The sequence below is a fragment of the Pelodiscus sinensis genome, chromosome 10 (genome assembly GCF_052426305.1).
Source record: "Pelodiscus sinensis isolate ZL-2025 chromosome 10, ASM5242630v1, whole genome shotgun sequence".
Classification (NCBI taxonomy): Eukaryota; Metazoa; Chordata; order Testudines; family Trionychidae; genus Pelodiscus; species Pelodiscus sinensis.
Genome location: NC_143061.1, coordinates 39,467,927 through 39,487,966, shown reverse-complemented (window position 1 = coordinate 39,487,966; position 20,040 = coordinate 39,467,927). Strand labels below are relative to the sequence as shown.

Genomic DNA, 20,040 nt, shown 5'->3' with positions numbered 1-20,040 from the left:
AGATTTTTTTTACATAATTGCACACAAAGAAACCAATATAAAATTTTAGTGCCAATAGGTCCAGTCAATCCTACTTCTTGTTCACTAAGACAAACAAGTTTGTTTGCAATTACGGAAGATAATGCTGCCTGCTCCTTATTTATGTCACCTGAAAGTGAGAACAGGCATTCATATGGCACAGCTGTAGCTGACATCAGAAGAGTATTTGTGTGTCAGATACGGTAAATATTAGTTTGCCCCCTTATGCTTCAACTCTTAGTTTAGTACATTATTTTGATTACAATATTGGTAAAGTAGTCTGCACTGTAATCAATATATTTGAAAATATAGAAGAACATCCAAAAATCTTTATAATTTAAATTGGCATTCTGTTAACAGTGAGAGTAATGTTTTAATTAGGGAATATTCAGCAGTTACATGTTTACACACGGGTGGCGGTCTGCTCCCACCTCTTCCTCCCTCCCTCATTAGAGGCAGCAGCATGGGGTTGGACGGAGCAAGCCAGAGCTACTGCATGGTGGGAGCTGGCTTTTAAACTGGCTCCCTGTATGTACTGCGTATAACTGTGAAGGGTAACCGATGAGCCCATGCTCATTGCTTAACTGTGTACACTTTCATATCCCTGGTTTAAATCTTGTGATTAATCACAATTTTTTGTACTTGTTTGACAACCCTAAAAGGAACTTAATCTCTTTTTTCAAAATGATATAAGAGTTGTATTAACAAGCAAGGTCTTTTTATTTTGGTTGATTTTTGTGTGAAGGGTTGAGAGGTTACCTGGTAAGCATTCACCCTACCAGGGAAACCAGTTAATGAACTCCAGGCTACAGCAGGCTCTGCCCATAGCATGTTGTGGTGGGCCCTGCCTAGCCTGGCTAGAGCTGCCCATGACATGGCAGGCCTGGCTGGGCTGGAGCAACCTGCCACACCGCAGACTGCTCTAGTGGCCCCTGCTTGCAGCCTCATGGGCCAGCTAACCAGTTCAACAATATAACATTTTAAATAGGATTTTGCATCCCTAATGGGAAAAGAACAGTTGCTTACCTGTAACTGTTGTTCTTCGAGATGTGTTGCTCATGTCCATTTGAAGTAGGTGTGCACACCGCAAGCACCACATCTTCCGGAGCATTTTCCCTAACGGTACCCGTAGCGCCAGAAGGGCACCCTCTGGAGTGGCGCTGCCATGGCGGGGCATAAGTACCCCTGCCGGCGCTACCCCACCTCAGTTCCTTCTTGCCGGACACTCCGACGAAGGGGAGGTAGGGTGGGAGTCGAATGGACACGAGCAACACATCTCGAAGAACAACAGTTACAGGTAAGCAACCGTTCTTTTCTTCGAGTGGTAGCTCATGTCCATTCGAAGTAGGTGACTACCAAGCTAACCACACGGAGGAGGGGTCGGGGCAGTCATACCACCAGAGTCATGAAGTGAGGTGAACAAACTGATTTATTTGAACAATTCAACACTGATAATGCACCATTTAAGAACAAAGACAAGCGGAAACATATTTACATCACAGATTCGAGGACTGCAAAGCCCACCCTTGCATCCTCCCTGGCCTGCTGAGGTTAGTGTGTTGCAAACGTGTGAAGGGAAGACCAGGTAGCTGCCCTGCAAATTTCTGTGATCGGTACCTGGGCACCAAAGGCCACCGAGGACACCTGCGCCCTGGTGGAGTGTGCCTTCACCCTGGGTGGGGTTTTACCAATCAGGTGATAGCATTCTGTGATGCACTGCACCACCCATCTTGATAGCCTTTGTGTGGAAATAGGCGACCCTTTCACCCTGTCCCCAAATGCAATAAACAACTGTTGTGATTTACGGAATGGCTTGGTCCTATCAATGTAGAACGCCAGCACCCGCTTGGCGTCCAGGGAGTGGAGAACCTGCTCCTTAGAGGAGGCGTGAGGTTTTGTGAAAAAAAAAAAAACAGGAGATAAATCTTCTGGGACAGGTGGAATGGTGATACCACCTTCGGGAGGAAGGCTGGATGAGGCCGTAGCCTTACATTGTTATCGGAAAAAACAAGGTAGGGCGGGTCTACAGTTAGCGCCCTTAGTTCAGACACCCTTCGAGCCGATGTAATGGCCACGGTGAAAGCAACCTTCAACGAAAGGTGCAGCAGGAAACACGTGGCCAGCAGTTCAAAGGGAGGTAGCATAAGCCTGTGGAGGACTACATTAAGATCCCAGGCGGGAAGCGGGCCCTCACCGAGGGGTACAGCTTTTCCAGGCCAGTAAGAAACCGTTTAACCACCGGGTTAGAAAAAAGAGAGCCTCCTGCCGTACCAACATGGAAGGCGGAGAGAGATGCCACATGGACTTTGATAGAAGAGAAAGATAGGCCACTAGACCGAAGCTGAAAAAGGTAGTCAAGAATAGTTGGAATAGGAGCCAAGGTCGGGTGTACTCCTCTCCGGGACGCCCAAGACGAGAAGCGCCGCCACTTGGCAGCGTACGACCGTCTAATAGAGGGTTTCCTGCTACTGAGGAGGACCATCTGAACCTCTTGGGAACATTCCCTTTCAGGTTGGTTCAACCACGGATAAACCATGCCGTTAGGTGGAGAGACCGGAGATCTGGGTGAACCATGATCCCCTCGCCCCAGGGTTGAATTAGCAGATCCCGGACTAGAGTGAGTGTTATTGGGTCCTGGACAAGCATGTCCACCAGGATGGGGAACCAGAACTGTCTGGGCCACCTGGGGGCTATGAGAATGATTGAGGACCGAAATGTCCTTGCCCTGGTCAATACCCTGGAAATTAGGGGAAATGGGGGAAAGGCATAGAGGATGCCCTCTGGCCACACGGTCGTCAGTGCATCCCCCAGGGAATATTTCCCCAGCCCCAGCAGGGAGCAGTAGGTTCTGCATTTGGCATTGCTTGCCGAGGCGAACAGGTCTAGGCGGGGATAACCCCCCACCTGCGGAAAACCTGGCGGAGAGCAGAGTCCTTGAGGGTCCACTCGTGGGCTCCAAAGGATCTGCTCAGCGTGTCTGCTAGCAGGTTTTTGCACCCTGGGAGGTATTCCGCTTGAGGTGTGATACCGTGCGTGACACACAAATGCCAAAGTTGCAGGGCCTCTTTGCAGAGGGGAGGTGATTGCGCCCCACCCTGCTTGTTGAGGTAAAAGACCACCGCTGTGTTATCCATACGAACCAGGATCGAGCGGTGGGCGAGCCTTGGCAGGAAGGCTTCGCAGGCTCGCCTCACCGCCTGCAATTCCTGGACGTTTATGTGTAGGGCTCGCTCGGAGGGGGACCAAAGGCCTTGAGTTCTGTGTCGCCCCAGGTGCGCTCCCCAGCCCAGGTCGGACGCATCGGTGACCAGCGTCAGGGAGGGGGGAGGGGTATTGAAAGGGACCCCACTGCGTACCACAGGTTCCTGGGTCCACCATAGGAGGGAGTCCAGAATTTCTTTGGGCACTGTAATTATCGAGTCCCAAAGACCCCTGGACTGGGTGAAGGCCCTCACCAACCACACCTGCATGGGTCTCATCTGGCATGGCAGACTGTGTATGTACACGCTGCCATATGGCCTAGGAGCCTGGAGCAGACCCGAGGGGTCGTTATAGGGGACCGGGTTAGCCCCGAGATCAGCTCCACTATGGAGAGGAACCTGCTCTTGGGCAGGAACGCCCTTGCCACCCTTGAATCAAGGAGAGCTCCCACAAATTGTATCTGTTGCGAGGGAGTCAGGGATGACTTTGACATTTATCAGGAGTCCTAACCTTAGGAAAAGGGCTCTTGTGAGTGCCACGTGAGCTTCTACCTGCCCGTACGAGCAACCTCGGATCAGCCAGTCGTCGAGGTACGGAAACACGTGCACCCCTTGTTTGCGGAGATATGCAGCAACCACCGCCATGCATTTCGTGAATATCCTCGGTGCCGTAAATAAACCAAAGGGGAGCACCGTAAACTGAAAATGGTATTGGCCCACCATAAACCTGAGGAACCTCCTCTTGCTGGGTCTGATTGCCACGTGAAAGTACGCGTCCTTGAGGTCGAGAGTCGCGTACCAGTCTCCTAATTGTAGCACTGGGATGACCGATGCCAAGGTCACCATTCTGAACTTGTGTTTTACGACTGCCTTGTTTAGATCTCGGAGGTCTAAGATGGGGCGGACCCCTCCCTTTGGTTTGGGGACAACAAAATAACAGGAGTAAAAACCCCTTCCTCACAGCTGCGGAGGAACCTCCTCTATCGCTCCTTTTTCGAGGAGCGCAGACACCTCCTGACAGAGGATGTGTTCGTGAGGGGTGTCCCTTACTAGAGATGGAGAAGGGGGATTTGAGGGCAGCGGGCCTAGGAATGGGATAGAATAGCCTCCACTTACAATGTTCAGAACCCAGGCATCTGAAGTTATTATGGCGCAAGCATGGGCAAAAAGGGATAGCCTGGCCCCAAACGGAGGCCCAGGGCAGTAGATTGGTACGGGACTCTCAAACGAGGTGTCAAAACTGAGGCTTGCCCTGAGGGGAAGGACCGTGAGGACCTCCACGCTGGGTATCGGTCTTGGGGCGACGACGTCAACCCCTAGCCCCGAGGGTGCGCGGCCGCCCGGGAACCTCCACCAAAGGCCCGGGAACGGCGCCTCCAGTAATCCCCACAGGGGACCTGGGGCTGCGCCCTTCCCTGCTGCCTATAGGGCAGCTGTCGCCGCTGCGGGGCCGGCGTGTGGATGCCCAAGGACTTTAGGGTGGACCTAGTGTCCTTCAGGGTATGGAGCCTATAGTCAGTGTGCTCCGAGAACAGAGCTTTGCCCTCAAAAAGCAAGTCCTGAATTGTATGCTGCACATCCGGGGGAATTCCCGAGACGTGGAGCCATGCCCCCCGACGCATAACGACACCGTTTTGTTAAGGGGTAAGGCCAATCGCGTAGGCGCATCTTCCGTGAGGATGTCCACCACTGGATCTGTGTCCTCGATGACAAGTTCCACCGGAACGACCAAGTTGGCAGCCATGCGGCGGAGGAGGTCCTGGTGCATGCGGGCATCCATTGACGGCAGACTCGGTGCAGGGTCTGCTAGTGCCTCATCCGGGGACGACGACAACGACTCCTGAAGTGGCACAGGAACAGTCGTCGCCAAGTGCGGAGCCGTCTGGGTAGCTTGCGCTCCTGATGGGTCCACCTCCAGTGCCGGCAGTTGCAGTGCCACTGGATCGGGTTGAGGTGCCCAGAGAGGGGAGGGAGGGGCTTGGGACAGGCACGCTGATGGTTGGGAACGGTGCCCCGAAGTCCCTGACCCCAGAGAAGGAGGCAGCTGACCTTGCCACTGATGGTAGGCCCAGGGGATCCAGAAAGGCCACTGTGGGTGCGGAGGCCACGTTTGTTGAGTGTGGTCCCTCCTATGTCTGGACCTATGGGTCGAGGATGCCCTCGAGGAGCCCGAACGGACGGAGGCAGCATCCAAGTCCGAGGAATAATCGGACTCCGGCCAGGGTGGAGCCGATGAAGAAAGCGGGGCAAACCTTGCCATTGACTTCGGCTTACCTGCATGAGTACGTCATGGCCGCACTATCTGTGGGGCCGAGGGACCCATGCCCTGTGTTGGAAGGCTCGCTGACGGTTGTGGCACCGGGGGACCCAGACCCGGTGCTTAGGGTTCTACGGCACCCAGTTGCGGCACCAGGGTGCCCAGGCTCTGTGCCGGTTGAGTCGCCAGCAGCTGCGGCACCGGGGTGCTCAGGCCCGGTGCTGGTTGAGTTGCGGCCAGCGGTTGCGGCACCGGGATACCCAAGCCCGGTGCCTGACGAGACCACTGCGTCGATGCCGGTGCAGATGAAGGCACGGAGACGGACACCGGCTCCTGGGTGACCTCCATGGAGGAGAGAAAGGTCTGAGTGGACGCCACATGGCTACTCAGATACGGCACCAGCACCGCCAGGCAGGGAGCTGTTAAGGAGCTCAACTGCAGCTCAGTTCGCGCATGGCTTGAAACTCCCTGAGAGCGACGGCTCGGCGATGAGAAGGGCGCTGAAGTAGCGATCGGTACTGACCCCACATGGGGTGGTCCCAACGCATAAGCCACTTTAGTATGCCAAGCTGGGCCATGCAGGGGTGAAGCTGTAGCCAGCAGAGCCTCCGACGATGGTGACCTCGACCCTTCCGAGTCAACCGAGGATGCAGGAGAGGTCGTGAGGCTAATAAGGTCCTGCTCCACCTCGAACGTATCCGGCGTGGACGGGCGGTGTGGAGGCAGGCGACCAGGACTACCTAGTCCTCCTCTGCGCCGTCGGTGCGAAGGGGACGATACGCGCACCGGAGAGCCCATAGTGCGGTGCCCAACCGACGTTGTCTTCTTCGAAGGGGGCCTTCCCCGGGATTTCTTCACTCTCTTAGTCGGAGGAGAGTGCGACCGGTGCTGAGAACTCGACACCAACGCGCGGTGCCGGTGAGGAGCCTCCTGCATGGAAGCCGGTGCACTGCGCACCGCAGGCTGTTCCGGCAGCACCAGCGGAAGCGGTCTCTCCATGAGGAGAAGTTTCAGGCGGGAAACCCTTTCTTTTCTGGTATGGGGCTTAAAGGACTTGCAGATCTTACAGGCAGTAGCCAGAAGAGCCTCACCCAAGCACTTAAGACAGCTGTCGTGTGGGTCGCCCCTGGGCATAAACTTCCCGCAGTCAGCGCACGTCTTGAAGCCTTGCGGCCCTGGCATTCCTTACCCCAAAGGGGGAAGGAACAAAGCAAAGAACCTAACTATCTAACTGAGAACTATTTACAAACGAATGTGACAACGGGAACCATTAACTAACTAAGTAGACTGGGAGATACGGAGATGCTCCAACGACCGTCGCTGCGGTAAGAAGGAACTTAGGTGGGGCAGCGCCGGCAGGGGTACTTATGCCCCGCCATGGCGGTGCCACTCCAGAGGGCACCCTGCCGGTGCTACGGGTACCACTAGGGAAAACGCTCCAGAAGACGCGGTGCGCACACCTACTTCGAATGGACATGAGCAACCACTCGAAGAAGAACATAAAATTCAGACACAAAATATCTAAAAGAAAACTGATGAGAAATTAGAAGTCAGTGCTCTATTATCAGAAAGAGGAAAATGTTTATGGTTGAATTATGTGGTTCAATGAGTATTCCATTTTTACACATTATTATCCATTTGGCTGATACTCTTCCTATCAAATCAATTTATGCAAAGCTTCAAAAACAAATTTTAAAAGAAAAAAAGTGCCTCAATTACATCTTCCATTATGGTCTCATTCAACAGGATTTTTATTTTTTTTAGTAAGCCAAAAAGAAGAATATTGAAGAATGACACTATTACTGTGAAAATGCCTCATGACATTTTATTGGCATCTCACAAGTAGTGATGTAAAATCCCATTCAATTGGCTAACTAAACAAACATATTGTTTAACCGGTTAACAGATTAAAGTGGGGGGATGCTCCAGTCCTGCTAAAGCGGTCTCTGCCCTCCACTGTACTGGAACACCCCCTTCCCTCTCCCACCACAAGCAGGGGCTAATTGGGCCAGCCTTAGGCAGGGCTGCGCTGGAGTAGCCCCAGTCCACAATGAGCCCCCTCTGGGTGGCTGGAGCAGCCCCCCACCTACAGCAGGCAGAGAGCTGCTCTACCCCCAAGGATTAAATCTTCACATCTCTACTTACAAGTCATATCACATGATTGTACTTTTTTCTTGTTAATTTAGAAGTTTGCCTTTTGCTGGAAAAGTTTTCAAGTGAGAATAGGTTCAAAGCTACAATTTGTTTAAATAATTGCAATAATAAAACTATTTTTTTTTTTAGAAAACACAAATAAAACACAGAATAGGATTCAAACAAGATAACCTACTTGTTATTTTTGCAAAGTTTGCCTTTGACTGATCAAACATATCTGTAATGCCAAGTACTTTCAGGGGCTCCTTTAAATCTGTTTCTGCTACTGCTGTGAACCTAATTGAAGCATACAAAATAAAGAGATCAAAATTATTACTTAAAAGTTGCTTTAAGTGCTGAGGAGGACTATAAAATAATTCCTTATTTTGGGACTGAGGAGGGAAAGAGACTGGAAGACATTTGTACTCACTTGGGTAAAATAACTTGCACTCTCTTTTGTATCATGGTTGTCATCCAGCTCTGTATTGTTTTTGTGCTGATGTGAGGAATGATAGCAGACAGAGGGGTAGTGCTTTCTGTAGGCAGAGCAATCAACATACTGATACTTTCGCCATGGTAAGGAAGTTCAATTATGTTATACCACAAGTCATTTGGGGTACTTGTTGTACCTAAGGAGAGATATCAAAAGAGAGAGAAGCCATAATTCTCAAATAGCTAGAGCAGTCAACCTCTATTACATATTCAGAAACAGTAGACGGTAAAAATGTTGGCAACACTGTAACACTGTGGTGACTGTAAAGGCTTGATAACAGAGTTTGGTTACTGCTTTCCAGTACAGTTCACTTATATTGACTCCATGTTTGTCATATAAGTAGTGTTTCTGCATTGTTCTGTCAAAATGTAAGAGCAAAAAAAATTCTACTGTGTAACATCTCAGATTAGTTTCTACAAGTTACATGAGTATTACTTTGTGGGTTTTTGACATAGCTTTGAAAATATAAATAGCTATTTTGTAAACCCCAGCTGCTTCAAGAGTCCTGTCAGTGGCTACTGAAACAGTAAGGAACTTTGGCATGATGGCAACAACAACAAAAAACCCTCCAAAAGAGATCAAGAGACTCTTTGTAAAACAGGTTCTCTTTTCCTCTAAGGGCCATGATACTCTGGGGCTCAGAAGCATTCTTTGTCAGTCACTGCCAACTGCCACACCATCTACCTTTAAATCTGATTGAATCTTGTGTAGTTTCTAAACTGAGCTAACATACTATTGCTACAGTTCACCAAGAAGATTCCCCTGGAAACAGTAAGGTAGGAAAGTAATGGAAACCGGCAACTAGAGCAGAAGGCAGCAGAAGAGCTTAGGAACTTGTATCTTGCTCTGGGAAAGACTGCCAGCAGTTTAAGTACATGTTGCACAGACTGTATCATGCCATTTGCTATCTGTAATGTGCAAGACCACGTTGAGTGAGTAAAGAAACATGAGGTCTCTTCCGAAGTCCACTAAAGTCAATAGGGGTCTTTCAATTATTTTTAAAAGACTGGGAACATTCTAAAGGATCATTGAAATTTTTTACCCATGATGCTACTTTGGTAGTTTATTTTGGCTAGATATAGATCCAATGATGCAAACTTCTGCTGCAATTGATCATGGTGTAGCCTATACAATAGATTTCAGCCTACACACTAAATAAAATGTTCCAATATTCTAACTGCTGCTGGTAATTAGAGACCATAACTACTGTAGTTAAAGACCATACTTACATCAATAGCCTACTGTTGGGAGAGGTTTCTATACCACTTGGAAACCAACAAAACCAGCCTAAATTCTTGATTGTTCAATTATGGAATAGGATGACAGGAAACAAAGTGCTATGCAAAAAGACTAATAGGGCTAATGAAAAGCACAACAGGCTTGTTTGCCAGTTGAAAATAAAGTGGAAAAAATCTAGCTACTTGAATAGATCTTGGTCAATAAAGATGATATATGGAGACAGTTAAAAGAAAATAAATGGTCAAAAAGACTAAGGAAGATGAAAGACATTTTATGTTCCAGGACAATTCCTCCAGGAAATACAGGCAGTCCCCGGGTTACGTACAAGATAGGAACTGTAGGTTTGTTCTTAAGTTGAATCTGTATGCAAGTCGGAACTGTCGTCCAGATTCAGCCGCTGCTGAAACTGATCAGTTTCAACAGCGGCTGAATCTGGACGCCAGTTCTGACTTGCATACAGATTCAACTTAAGAACCCCAGGCTCCACGGCTTTGCTCTGCTTTGCTCCCCGTCCCCCTGGTCTGCAGACCGGGGGACGGGGAGCAAAGCCGCAGAGCACGCGGACAGCTGACAGCCCAGACGCGTCTGGGCTGTCCGCTGCCCGCGTGTTCCGCCGCTTTGCTTCCTCTCCCTGGTCTGCTGGAGACCAGGGAGAGAGAGGGCCCCATTCGTAACTGCGGATCCGACATAAGTCGGATCCGCGTAACTCGGGGACTGCCTGTAGACTAAAGTCTCCTTATTTTAACAGAAAAAGAAGTTAACAAATTAAGCTAATAATAAGCTTGTTTGAAAATAAGTCTCTCCTTACAAAAAGGAAGCAATAAAAAAGGCATCCTGAAATTTATTCAAGAATAAAGAGACCTGCACAAGTAGCTCCTTTTGCTGGTAAAACATTCCACACCATAATGGTTCATCAGCCAGCTCAGCTCATGCTAAAATTCTCAAAAGTCCCCTTTAATTATCAAGATATTAACTGGTGCTCTAACAAACATCGTAGCTGTGGATGGGATCATGGAGGATTTCAGCTAGGAGTCTATTTACAAATGTCCTGTGTCAGAGATCTACACTGCAACCTGTAGATCCATTAGCAATCTGTAAGTCTTTCCTATGTCTAATTTGCACTTTATTTTGAAAGCTAATTATTTTCTTTATTGTTCTGGAGATACAGTGGTGACTGATAAACCTATTCATCAGTGTGATTCCTAATAAGAGAGACTCTTTTCGTGACAGGGAATCTCTTAACTAACATTCTTACTTTCATCAGCTGTGTGGACAGCATGCTTCCTATATATCTAGTGAAAAGCACACATTTTGACAAGTGTCAAAAGCACAAGTTCAATTAGAGCAGACTTAAAGTCTCTCATGAGAAGAGCACATCTATCTGCACAGACCACGTGTTAGAAAGTGATATTTGGTCAAGTCATCCCTACGCACTAGCAACATCTCACTACATTTTCTACTCTATCAAAATCCACATTGGTCATCCCAAAATAATGATGGATTTCTGTACTGGAAAAGGGACCTTGTTAACAGAGCCCTGCAGCCTTAAGACTGCTTGCCTAAAATTAGTTAATTCCTGAGATGGTGGAAGGAAGCAGTTAGCTTACCTCTTTTTCCAGCTCATCTCATTTTTTAGCTCAACTAAAGAAAATGTTTTCTCTCATTGTCTCCTTTATCGTAGGCTTATGGTTCTCAAACTAATGGTCTAGTGATTACATGTTGCCAACTTCCCTCATTCACAATGGCTTACAAACAGCAACATACATTACTTTCGCAATATTATGTTTCCATGCAAAGATTTGGTGTAGCTTCCATAGGATGCTGTAATCTTCAAAGCTGCAAATGGGAGGGAAGGTGTCTACAAGATTTTTTTGCTTCTAAAATGCTTCTCGCAATACTAAAAAGTCTGAGAATGTCTGAAATACCTAGCCTGAAATATGTTTCAGTTCTGCAACCAGATCTAAAGGCCTTGAAAATAACAGCCTTGATTCCAGTCACAGTTATGACAGTGTAATAAAGTTACTACTTATTTACACAAGTATCAGCAAGATCAGAAGCAGGCCCTATGAATTTTAGGGTAATAAGAAAGGTAAGCAAGATCTGACTGTAGTGGGTGATCCTTTTATGAAGTATAGATTCTAAATATTTCAGTGCCTGATTTTCATTCATGCCCCCCTAAGGCTTGTCTAGAGAACTAGATTATGTTTGCTTTAATCTATAAAGAATTTCAGGATAGATAGCCAAGATATAAAATAGTTTCATATTTTTTAAACCAGAGAGTGATATATTTTTTAGGTACATATGCTGGCTAACCTAGAATATTTTAACTGATTACTTACAATAGAAAAAATTGAAGCAACAAATTTATGTTTGCCGTCTGGGCTAGGTGGTGATACATTCTTTTACCAGTAATAGTTTTTTTTAATACATTTCTAAATGTAATCTTTTTAAAGGGTGTGTAGTGCATTTGAAAGCAACTTATAAAGAGCATCTTTCTAATCTTATAACACAGGCAAGCGCTCTTAAAAAAATGCTGCAAATGAAGTTTGAGCCTGACCAGCAAATCCACATTTTCAGTACTAGAAATATTGAGTTGAAGCTGCCAGTCATGTGGAATTTTGTACTGGTTTTGTGACAGACACAAATAGAAATTAGGCTGAACCCAGTGATCTCTTTTCACTTTCTATCCAATTTAGAATTTAAATGCAAGTTTCCAGAGGTAAGCAACTAATATACTAACCCTATGCTACTCAAACCCTTTGTTCAATGGTTATTTTCTGCAATACTGTTTTCAGCTGTCTGCTACTTCAGAATCTAAATTTAAGCATGCTTTGTGTAGAATTTGTATGGCCTGTCATAAAATAAAGAAATCTATTTTAATTTTTTTCCTGATTTTTAAAGTATATTCTTTCCCATAATATATTGATACAACACAATATAAAAACCAAAGTAATTCTAAGTGTTTCTACTTCAGACAGGTTTTTGATTATGAACAGGACACATTTTATTTCTTAATTATTTGGCCAAAGTGTTTTTTGTTTGTTTGTTTTTTTAAAAACAGGAAAATTGAAAATGATACACCTACATAAAAAAGTCATCTGATTTCCAAAGGTGCTGATCAGTCACAGTTCTTAATGTTTCATCCCTATTGGACATCTGAGTTTAAAATGTTGTTTTCACATTTAAGCAACAATAGCTTTTCAACACAAATATTGACTCCAACAGGAATAGGATATGCTCCCCCCCCCCAAAAAAAATTACATACATTAACCTTCTTTGCCTATGTTTTGAAAAGAACGCAGTGCAAAAAAGTGTTTTGTTTACATGCTAAAGAAGCTAGTTCCTGAACTTACCACAGCGGAACAGAGACAACTGGGCCAGCATAGGTACTTGGTAAGTCTTCCCATCAGCGCCATTAAATGTGCGTTTCTTTGTATTTTCAGGTTGAAAACGTGATTTCCATAAACCCTTGAAATACACTGCATTTACCAGCACCAGCCTGGTCAAAGAACCATCAATAATGTCCGGAGATAAGAGATTATCAATCATACCTGAAAATAAGGTATCAAAAGGAAAGGGGGGGAGGGAGAGATTGAGTATTTTCTGTCACAACGGAAGCCAGTTGGTCATGAAGGACAGAGGAGCCCAATGTACTTTGTAATTCACTAGGTAGCATTCATTCTGATTTGGAGCAAAGATGACTGCTAACTTCAGTTCAAAAAGTTACAGCTTTGTTCATTTCAGGGCCCACTGACATCAGTGGGAGTTATTTACCGAATACGGCGGGAGCTATATTAGGACTTAGACTACACTAGCAAGGGAAAGCATTAGCACCTATCAGAGTTGTTTTCAAGTAGGGCTTTATTTAACAAGGTTTGCCCAGTTCAGTGGTTCTCAAACCTTTTGGCCCGCGGCCCACCCAACTCATTGCAGACAAGCAGCAGCTAATGGACACTCACCATTAATTATATAATTATGCCTGAACCATTTTGCCAGTGCTGCAGTTAGGGAGAATGATTTAATTTAACCAATAAGAAAGGAAGTATTAATTGAGAGTATTAAACAGATTAAACACTTTAACTTTGTTAGTTTACCAAATTTCATTTTAAATAAAGTAAAATATTAATGTCTAACAAAAGCTTTCAACATTGTCTTTATTTATGGCAGGGGTGAGGAACCTCTTTTGGATCAGGGGCCAGTGATCCATAGGAAAAAAAAAATTAAGTGGGGGTAGCCACACAAGTGAGAAGCAAAAAAACTCCCTCCAAAAACCCAACCCTCACTGATATGGCCCTCAATTGAGACCCCTCAATCTCCTGGTTCTCCAGCCCCATTGGGGGAGGAGGGGAAGAAACAGGGAGGACTGAGGTTTAGGGCTTCCCATGGGCTGGCCTCTCTCTTCTGGGGTTAGTGGATTTTGTAGATTCCCCCAAGCTCTGGGATGGGGTCAAAAACTAGGGGCTCAGTGTGCGGGACAGGGCTACCTGTGAGGGGGATAGGGATGGTGTGATGTAGTGGGCATTGTGTTTGCTCTGTGATATTGTGGGTGATTCCTGCTGTCGTGTGTGGTTCTGTTGCAGCTCTGTGTGCGCATGCACTAGAGTTTCCTTGGGCACTGCACTAGCATCTGGCTGGGGATGGGAATGTTGAGTGTGGCTTTCACCGAGGAAAAGGCTGCCTCAGGCTGCCCCATCTTAGCATGTACACAGCAATAGCTCAGGCTGTCCTGTAAACTAAGCCTGGGTGGGGGAAGCAACCAGGTGACACCTTGCCTGGGAATCTGAGCAAAAGAGGGGGCGGATCTGCCTCTAGGCTTGGGGACTAGTTGCTGCATTTGTGAGTTCTCTTGGGTGGTAGAGGAGGCCCAGGGTGCTGGTCCTGGGTCCCCCTCTCCCCAAGTTGGATTGTACTGTCTGCTTCTGGTTCCTGTATTAACAAGTCTGTGATACACTGTGTCCCTATCAACAAATAAACCTTCTGTTCTACTTGTTTGAGAGTCACAGCTGGCTGCAGATGGGGGCACAGGGCCTGGTGACTCCCCCACACTCTGACAGATGGAAATGCAGGGTCTGGGTGGGAGGTGGGGTGCAGGAGCAGGCTGGGTGTAGGGTTTCTGGCCAGGGGGAGAGAGCAGGAGCAAGCTGGGGATGCAGGGTCTTGGCCGAGGGGGGAAGAGTGAGTGAAGGGGATTGGGATGCAGGGTCTGGGCAGGGGGAGGGGGGACGGGGGACGGGAGAGACACATACCTAGCTTTCCACCCTTACTGCTGCCAGGCATGGCCTCTCACTGCTCCCATTGACCGAAACTCCGTCTAATGGGAGCAGCAGGGAAAGCCTCCAGACAGCATGTCATTGTGCTACTATTCCCCCAGCAGGGTGGAAGAGAGCAGCAGTGCATGGAGCTGCTTGTTCTGTCTCTCTACAGCAGTGTAGGTTGAGGACACGGACATAGACGCACCCCTCTGTAAGCACAGACGCACCCCTCTGTAAGTGGGAAGAAAGAGCTGGTGCTCCAGCTTCACCATGGCTGCAAGGGTAGAGCACCAGTGTGGGCTTCTCGCTGTGAGCAGAAGGGAGGGGGCTGAGGTTGAGCCACAGACCACCTGTAAGGTGGCCACAATCACCGGCCTAGTTTAGTGAACGATTAAATCTGACAGCCACAGCCCATCAACACACAACCCTATAAACATGGAAGTGAAAAGATAAGGGGGGAAATCTCCATCACTGGTTGCCACCCAGGCATTGCCTTCACCACAATCAATGACACTTCAAGCATCCACAGGATGTCATTTTCACCTCCAACACATATCAAGATGCAATGCATGTCCCAAGTTCATCTAAATTACGTGTAATGCAAAATCTGAACTCTGATCTCAGCAATATGTAGATATTTTTGGATAGTGGGAGTATTGCCTTAAGTCCAAGTCAGCATTAGATTTCGCATTTTCTCTTTGTTTTTGAAAATACCACCACTGGAATTAGCTTCGTGGCAGTGACTCTAAGAGCAATATAGATACCTTGCATCTCCAAGTAGTTAGGCAAGCTAATTTATCCCTGGTGGGTTTTTTTTTTTTTTTTTAAGATGAGACTCAGTCTCTTTCCACCACTTTAAGAACTTTTTACCACTCCCTCAACTTTAGTGAGTCTATTAAGTGTTTAAGATAGCCGCACAAAAGAATTCAACAACACGTACCACTTGTTTCATTTTTCACCCACTGATTAATGGAACTGCAAGCTGCATTTTGGTCTTCAAAATCCACAGTCTTGACACTGCACTGAAACACCTCTTTATTTCTTGTAACAAAAGGCACTTCCATTTTAAAGCCACTCTTTGCAAACACTGCATTAGCAATCGTCACAATGTCTTTATTCTTTTTTGAGACTATGGCCTTGTTTATCTTCTTTAATACTTTGCCAACTCCTAGTTAGAAATAACAGCAAGTTTTATTTAGAAAAGGAAAAAAATCAAAAAGTTTTAGAAGGCGTTAACGTGTATCAATAATTACAGACATGCAAATACACACTTTAACATGACTGGGTAAAGAAAGAATACCAATGACATTGACAGATTCTTGAACACCCATCTGGACAACACGATCACTGATTTGTCTGAAGGAAACTATTTCACAGTGAAGAATTTGTCTTTGTACTCCATATCTGAGTCCTGGTATGGTATAACAACAACTTTCTGGCATGGAAAATATGTTTAAAATATTTATTTCTAATTCTGGCATGTCAACATGTAGTCAACTACAAGATTAACCAATAAGCCTTGTCAACTACAGCATCATCCCGCCCTCCCCCACTGCCTCTAACAGAGTTGCTGCAGTGGGGGAGGGAGGCAAGGCAAGCTGCCACAAAGCAGCTTCTATTCACAGTGGGCTCAAGCTGAAAGCCAAAATAGTTGTTTTTACATAGAGCCGAAACAGTTGTTAGGTCCTTTTTTGTGTGTCTTCTTTAAAAGCATTAATGACTGGAGAACAGAGCTGTGCTGCTCTAAGTGTGGTTTGATGTGCAGCTAAACAATCCATTGATGATCGGAATACCTTCCTTGGAAGGCCACTCTTTCATATGACACAGACGTCTATGGAGAGTATTACAACCTATTAATAACTGATATCCTTGGATAAATACTCTACCGCCAATGAGATGCTGCAAAACTAAAGTAGTCATTTTTATCTTTTCCTTCCATTCAGTAAGGAACAGGGTGGGATAAAAGTTTTCTGGGAACTGTATGCTAACAAGGAGAGAGGAACACCTCTGAAAAGTTTCTAGAAGAAACTAAAATTAAATCTGAAGACTAGGTTACACTAGTAAGGAAATTCAGTATTAGACTCCAGCATCTCATTGGAGGTAGATTATTTAAACCAGGTTATCAATTATTAATAGATTGTAATAGCAATGTTAAATTTAAATTAACTGGCTAATCGAATAGTCGATGCAATTTGGATCGACTATTTATCAAGAAAGGCACTTCCGCCTTTTGAAGTTCTGCCTTCCCCCAGGGCTGCAGCTACACTTCAAAGGTGAAAGCGCTGCAGGGAGAATGGGGCCAGTAGTGAACTCAAGCTGTCCCCTGCTGGCCCTATACTCCCTACGGCATTTCAAAGCAGCAGTGCCACATGTAGCCCAGAATCAGCGGGGGACTCAGAATCCCCACCTGACCCTGGGCTCCAAGTGGTGCTGCCGCTATGAAATGCCATGGGGAGCCTGGCATCGGGCTCCACATGGGGTTTCAAAGTGGCAGCGGTGCATGGAGCCTGGGTCTGCGGGGGAGTCCCTAGCTGACCCCGGGCTCCATGTGGCACTGCCACTTTGAAATGCCATATCCAGCCCAGGGCCAGCTGGGAGTCTATCATGTCAATGATCTGATAAGCAATAGCAGATTAGTCAGCTAGTCATTCACATCCCTAGGTTGTAATACCCTCCATAGAAAAGAGTGCATCTTCCAAGGAAGATGTAATGATCATCAATGGATTGATAATTTCGGCTCCATGTAGAAGAAACCCTGAATAATTTACTCTTTTGGTTAGATTACTGTGAACCTTTCAGTAAGATAGATCAAATTAAGTCCATATGATCACTGTCTTCAACATTATGGCTATATTCTTTTGGTCATCATACCTTAACAGAGGATCTCAAATTGTAGTCTATGGACTACTGGTTATCCACTGAGCTATTTGCTCACAGTCTAGGGGGAAAGCTGGCTGCTCACGTGGTACTAATGCTCCTTTGCTTCAAGCTACTAAATGGCATTAAAAGATAGCTAAAATGCTTTAATACTTTTCTCAAGTTATCCTTCAAGTAAGCAACTCTTGTGCCACAGGATTATTAGACAGTTAAAAACCAAGAGAAGGAGATCTATGCAAACATAAAAATGGTGACAGCCCATGAAAATCTTTTTATTAAGATAAGGATCACACTACAAAAAACAGGACTATGTAGCACTTTAAAGACTAACAAGATGGTTTATTAGGTGATGAGCTTTCGTGGGCCAGAACCACTTGTGGCAGTAGTCTACAACCTTTTTACACTCCAAATTACTTTTTAAATGTCATAGCAAGTCAGGATCTACCCCATCTCTTACCCAAGACCTCACCCCTTTCTTGAGGCCCCACCTTCTCCAAACACTATCCGTTGCTAATGGAAACTCAATGTTAATTACATAATTACACCCAACCCATTTTGCTAGGGTTGCAGTGGGGAGAACATTTTAATTTAAGTTATTAAACAGATTAAGTGTTTTAATTTTCTCATGTTAGTTTATCAAACTTAATGTTTTACTTTCTTTAAAATTATGTCCAGCACAAAAGGTTTCAATGTTTTCTTTATTTAGGACAGGTATGAGGAACCTTTTTTGGGTCGGGGGTCACTGACCCACAGAAAAATCAGTTGGGGTCCTCACAAGTGAGAAGCAAAAAAACTCTTCCCAAAACTCCCAACCCTCAGTGATGTGGCCCCTGAGACACTTCACTCTTCTGGCACTCCAGCCCCAATGAGGTAAGGGGAAGGGACAGGGAGGACTGAGGTTCAGGGCTTCCCATAGGCCAGATTTACTTTTCTGGGGTTCCAGAGTTAGTGGATTTTGTGCACCTCCTTAGGCTCTAGGGTAGGAACAAAAATGAGGGACTCAGTGTGCGGTACAGGACTGCCATCAAGTGGGAAAGGGATGCAGGATCTATGTGGGACAAGGGGTGCAAGATGGGGTGAAGAGGACAGGGTCTGGAAGGGAGTTTGGCAGCAGTAGAGGATGTGAGGCAGGGGTACAAGAGGGAGTTTGGGATCAGAAGGGGGTTGGGGGAGCAACGCAGAAAAGGTAAGAGTGAGAATGATGCCAAATAGCTAGGTGGGGAGGGAGGCAAAGATGTGGGGAGTAAAGGAAAGTGTAGCTTCTGCAAATTGTATCCCCCCCACATCTTACCTCTGCTCCAGCCTCACTCTCCTCAGCCCTATGACCTCCCCAGCCTGATCCCTACATTGCCTCATGCCTCTCAGAGCAACCACTGCCCCCCCTCCTATCCTGCCTCTGCATTCTCCTTTGCCCCCCCACATCACTGTGTCTTCAGCACACTCACAGGCAGGGCAGGAGCACTGAGACTTGCAGCCTCCTGGGAGTAGTGCTGGGTTGAGGGAGGGAGGGACAGACCTTCTTCCCTGCCTTTCCCTGCAGGCTGCGCCCGGGGTAGTGGGGCACTGGGGAAGGGGCTCCCCGACCCCACATATTCACAGGGAACATCACTGCGTAGCCTGGTCCCCAGCGCACCACATGTGCCAGCTACCCAACTCCGCCCCCTCCCAGAGCAGGAGTTAAGAGCTGGGGACGCACGTGTGTGCACGCATGTGCATCACTTCTTCCCCGCTCCCCCAGACAGCAAGTTAACAAAGAGGGGCAGTTGCCTCTCTTTGATCCCGCCCAACTGGAACATGGCACAGCCTCAGTGGACTGAATGCCATGGCAAGCTAGTCCTTCTTTGCGCCAGTCCAGCTGCCCATGGGTTGTACCACACTCCAGCTGGGTTGGACCAAAGCAAAGCAGCCGCCTGATCAGCTGGCCGTATGGCTGCTGGCCGGGGGGGCTGGCCCTCTTTGCTCCAGCCCAGCTGGCCGCAGTATTCAGCCAAGATTGCACTGTGCTCCAGTTGAGCTGGGTAAAAGAGGCGCTACTTCCCAGCCAGTTGGTTGCAGCATACAGCTCACCAAGGCTACATCACGCTCCAGCTGGACTGGATCAAAGAGGGGCCTGGCTAGCTGGCTGCAGCGATTGACTCCTGGGGCACCGTGATCAACCAGTTGGTGACCACTGGACTAACTAGTTCAAGCCAAATAAATTCAGTTTCAATGTTTCAAAATTCTTGCAGAAAAACTGAAAATACTTTTAAATTCAAGATTACTCAAAAGGATTTGAATCTTTACCCTTTGGATATTTACGAAGGAACAATAAATCATTTAGCTGTACTCTAAACAGAAAATTGCTCAGCAAAGTAATTAGTGATGTCATGGTGTGTTACAAGAAACACCAACACTGCTTATTCTTTACAGGGTGAAATGTACCCACCTTTTGGAAAATTTCTTATTTCATAAACACAGCTCCTTCAGCCTGTCAGTTTTCTAGGTTGCTAAGCCTCACTAGCATACTAAGTGAAGTAGCAAATACCCTCACCCTACTCTCTAGAGGCACTGGTAGAGAAACAATAGGGATTC

The 20,040-nt window shown here is 46.6% G+C and overlaps 1 protein-coding gene across 2 annotated transcripts in view; it reads right to left on the bottom strand.

The window, feature by feature from the left end:
- The window catches only part of SERPINE2 (serpin family E member 2), a 49,263-nt gene that overhangs the window by 7,368 nt on the left and 21,855 nt on the right, over nt 1–20,040 (bottom strand). For both annotated transcript variants that reach the window (XM_075937561.2, XM_075937560.2), the window contains 4 exons: nt 15,533–15,760; nt 12,694–12,891; nt 8,039–8,237; nt 7,805–7,905 (listed from right to left, as the gene is read on the bottom strand). In XM_075937561.2, coding sequence (XP_075793676.1) covers nt 7,805–7,905; nt 8,039–8,237; nt 12,694–12,891; nt 15,533–15,760 — 726 coding nt within the window. The remainder of the gene's footprint in view (nt 1–7,804; nt 7,906–8,038; nt 8,238–12,693; nt 12,892–15,532; nt 15,761–20,040) is intronic.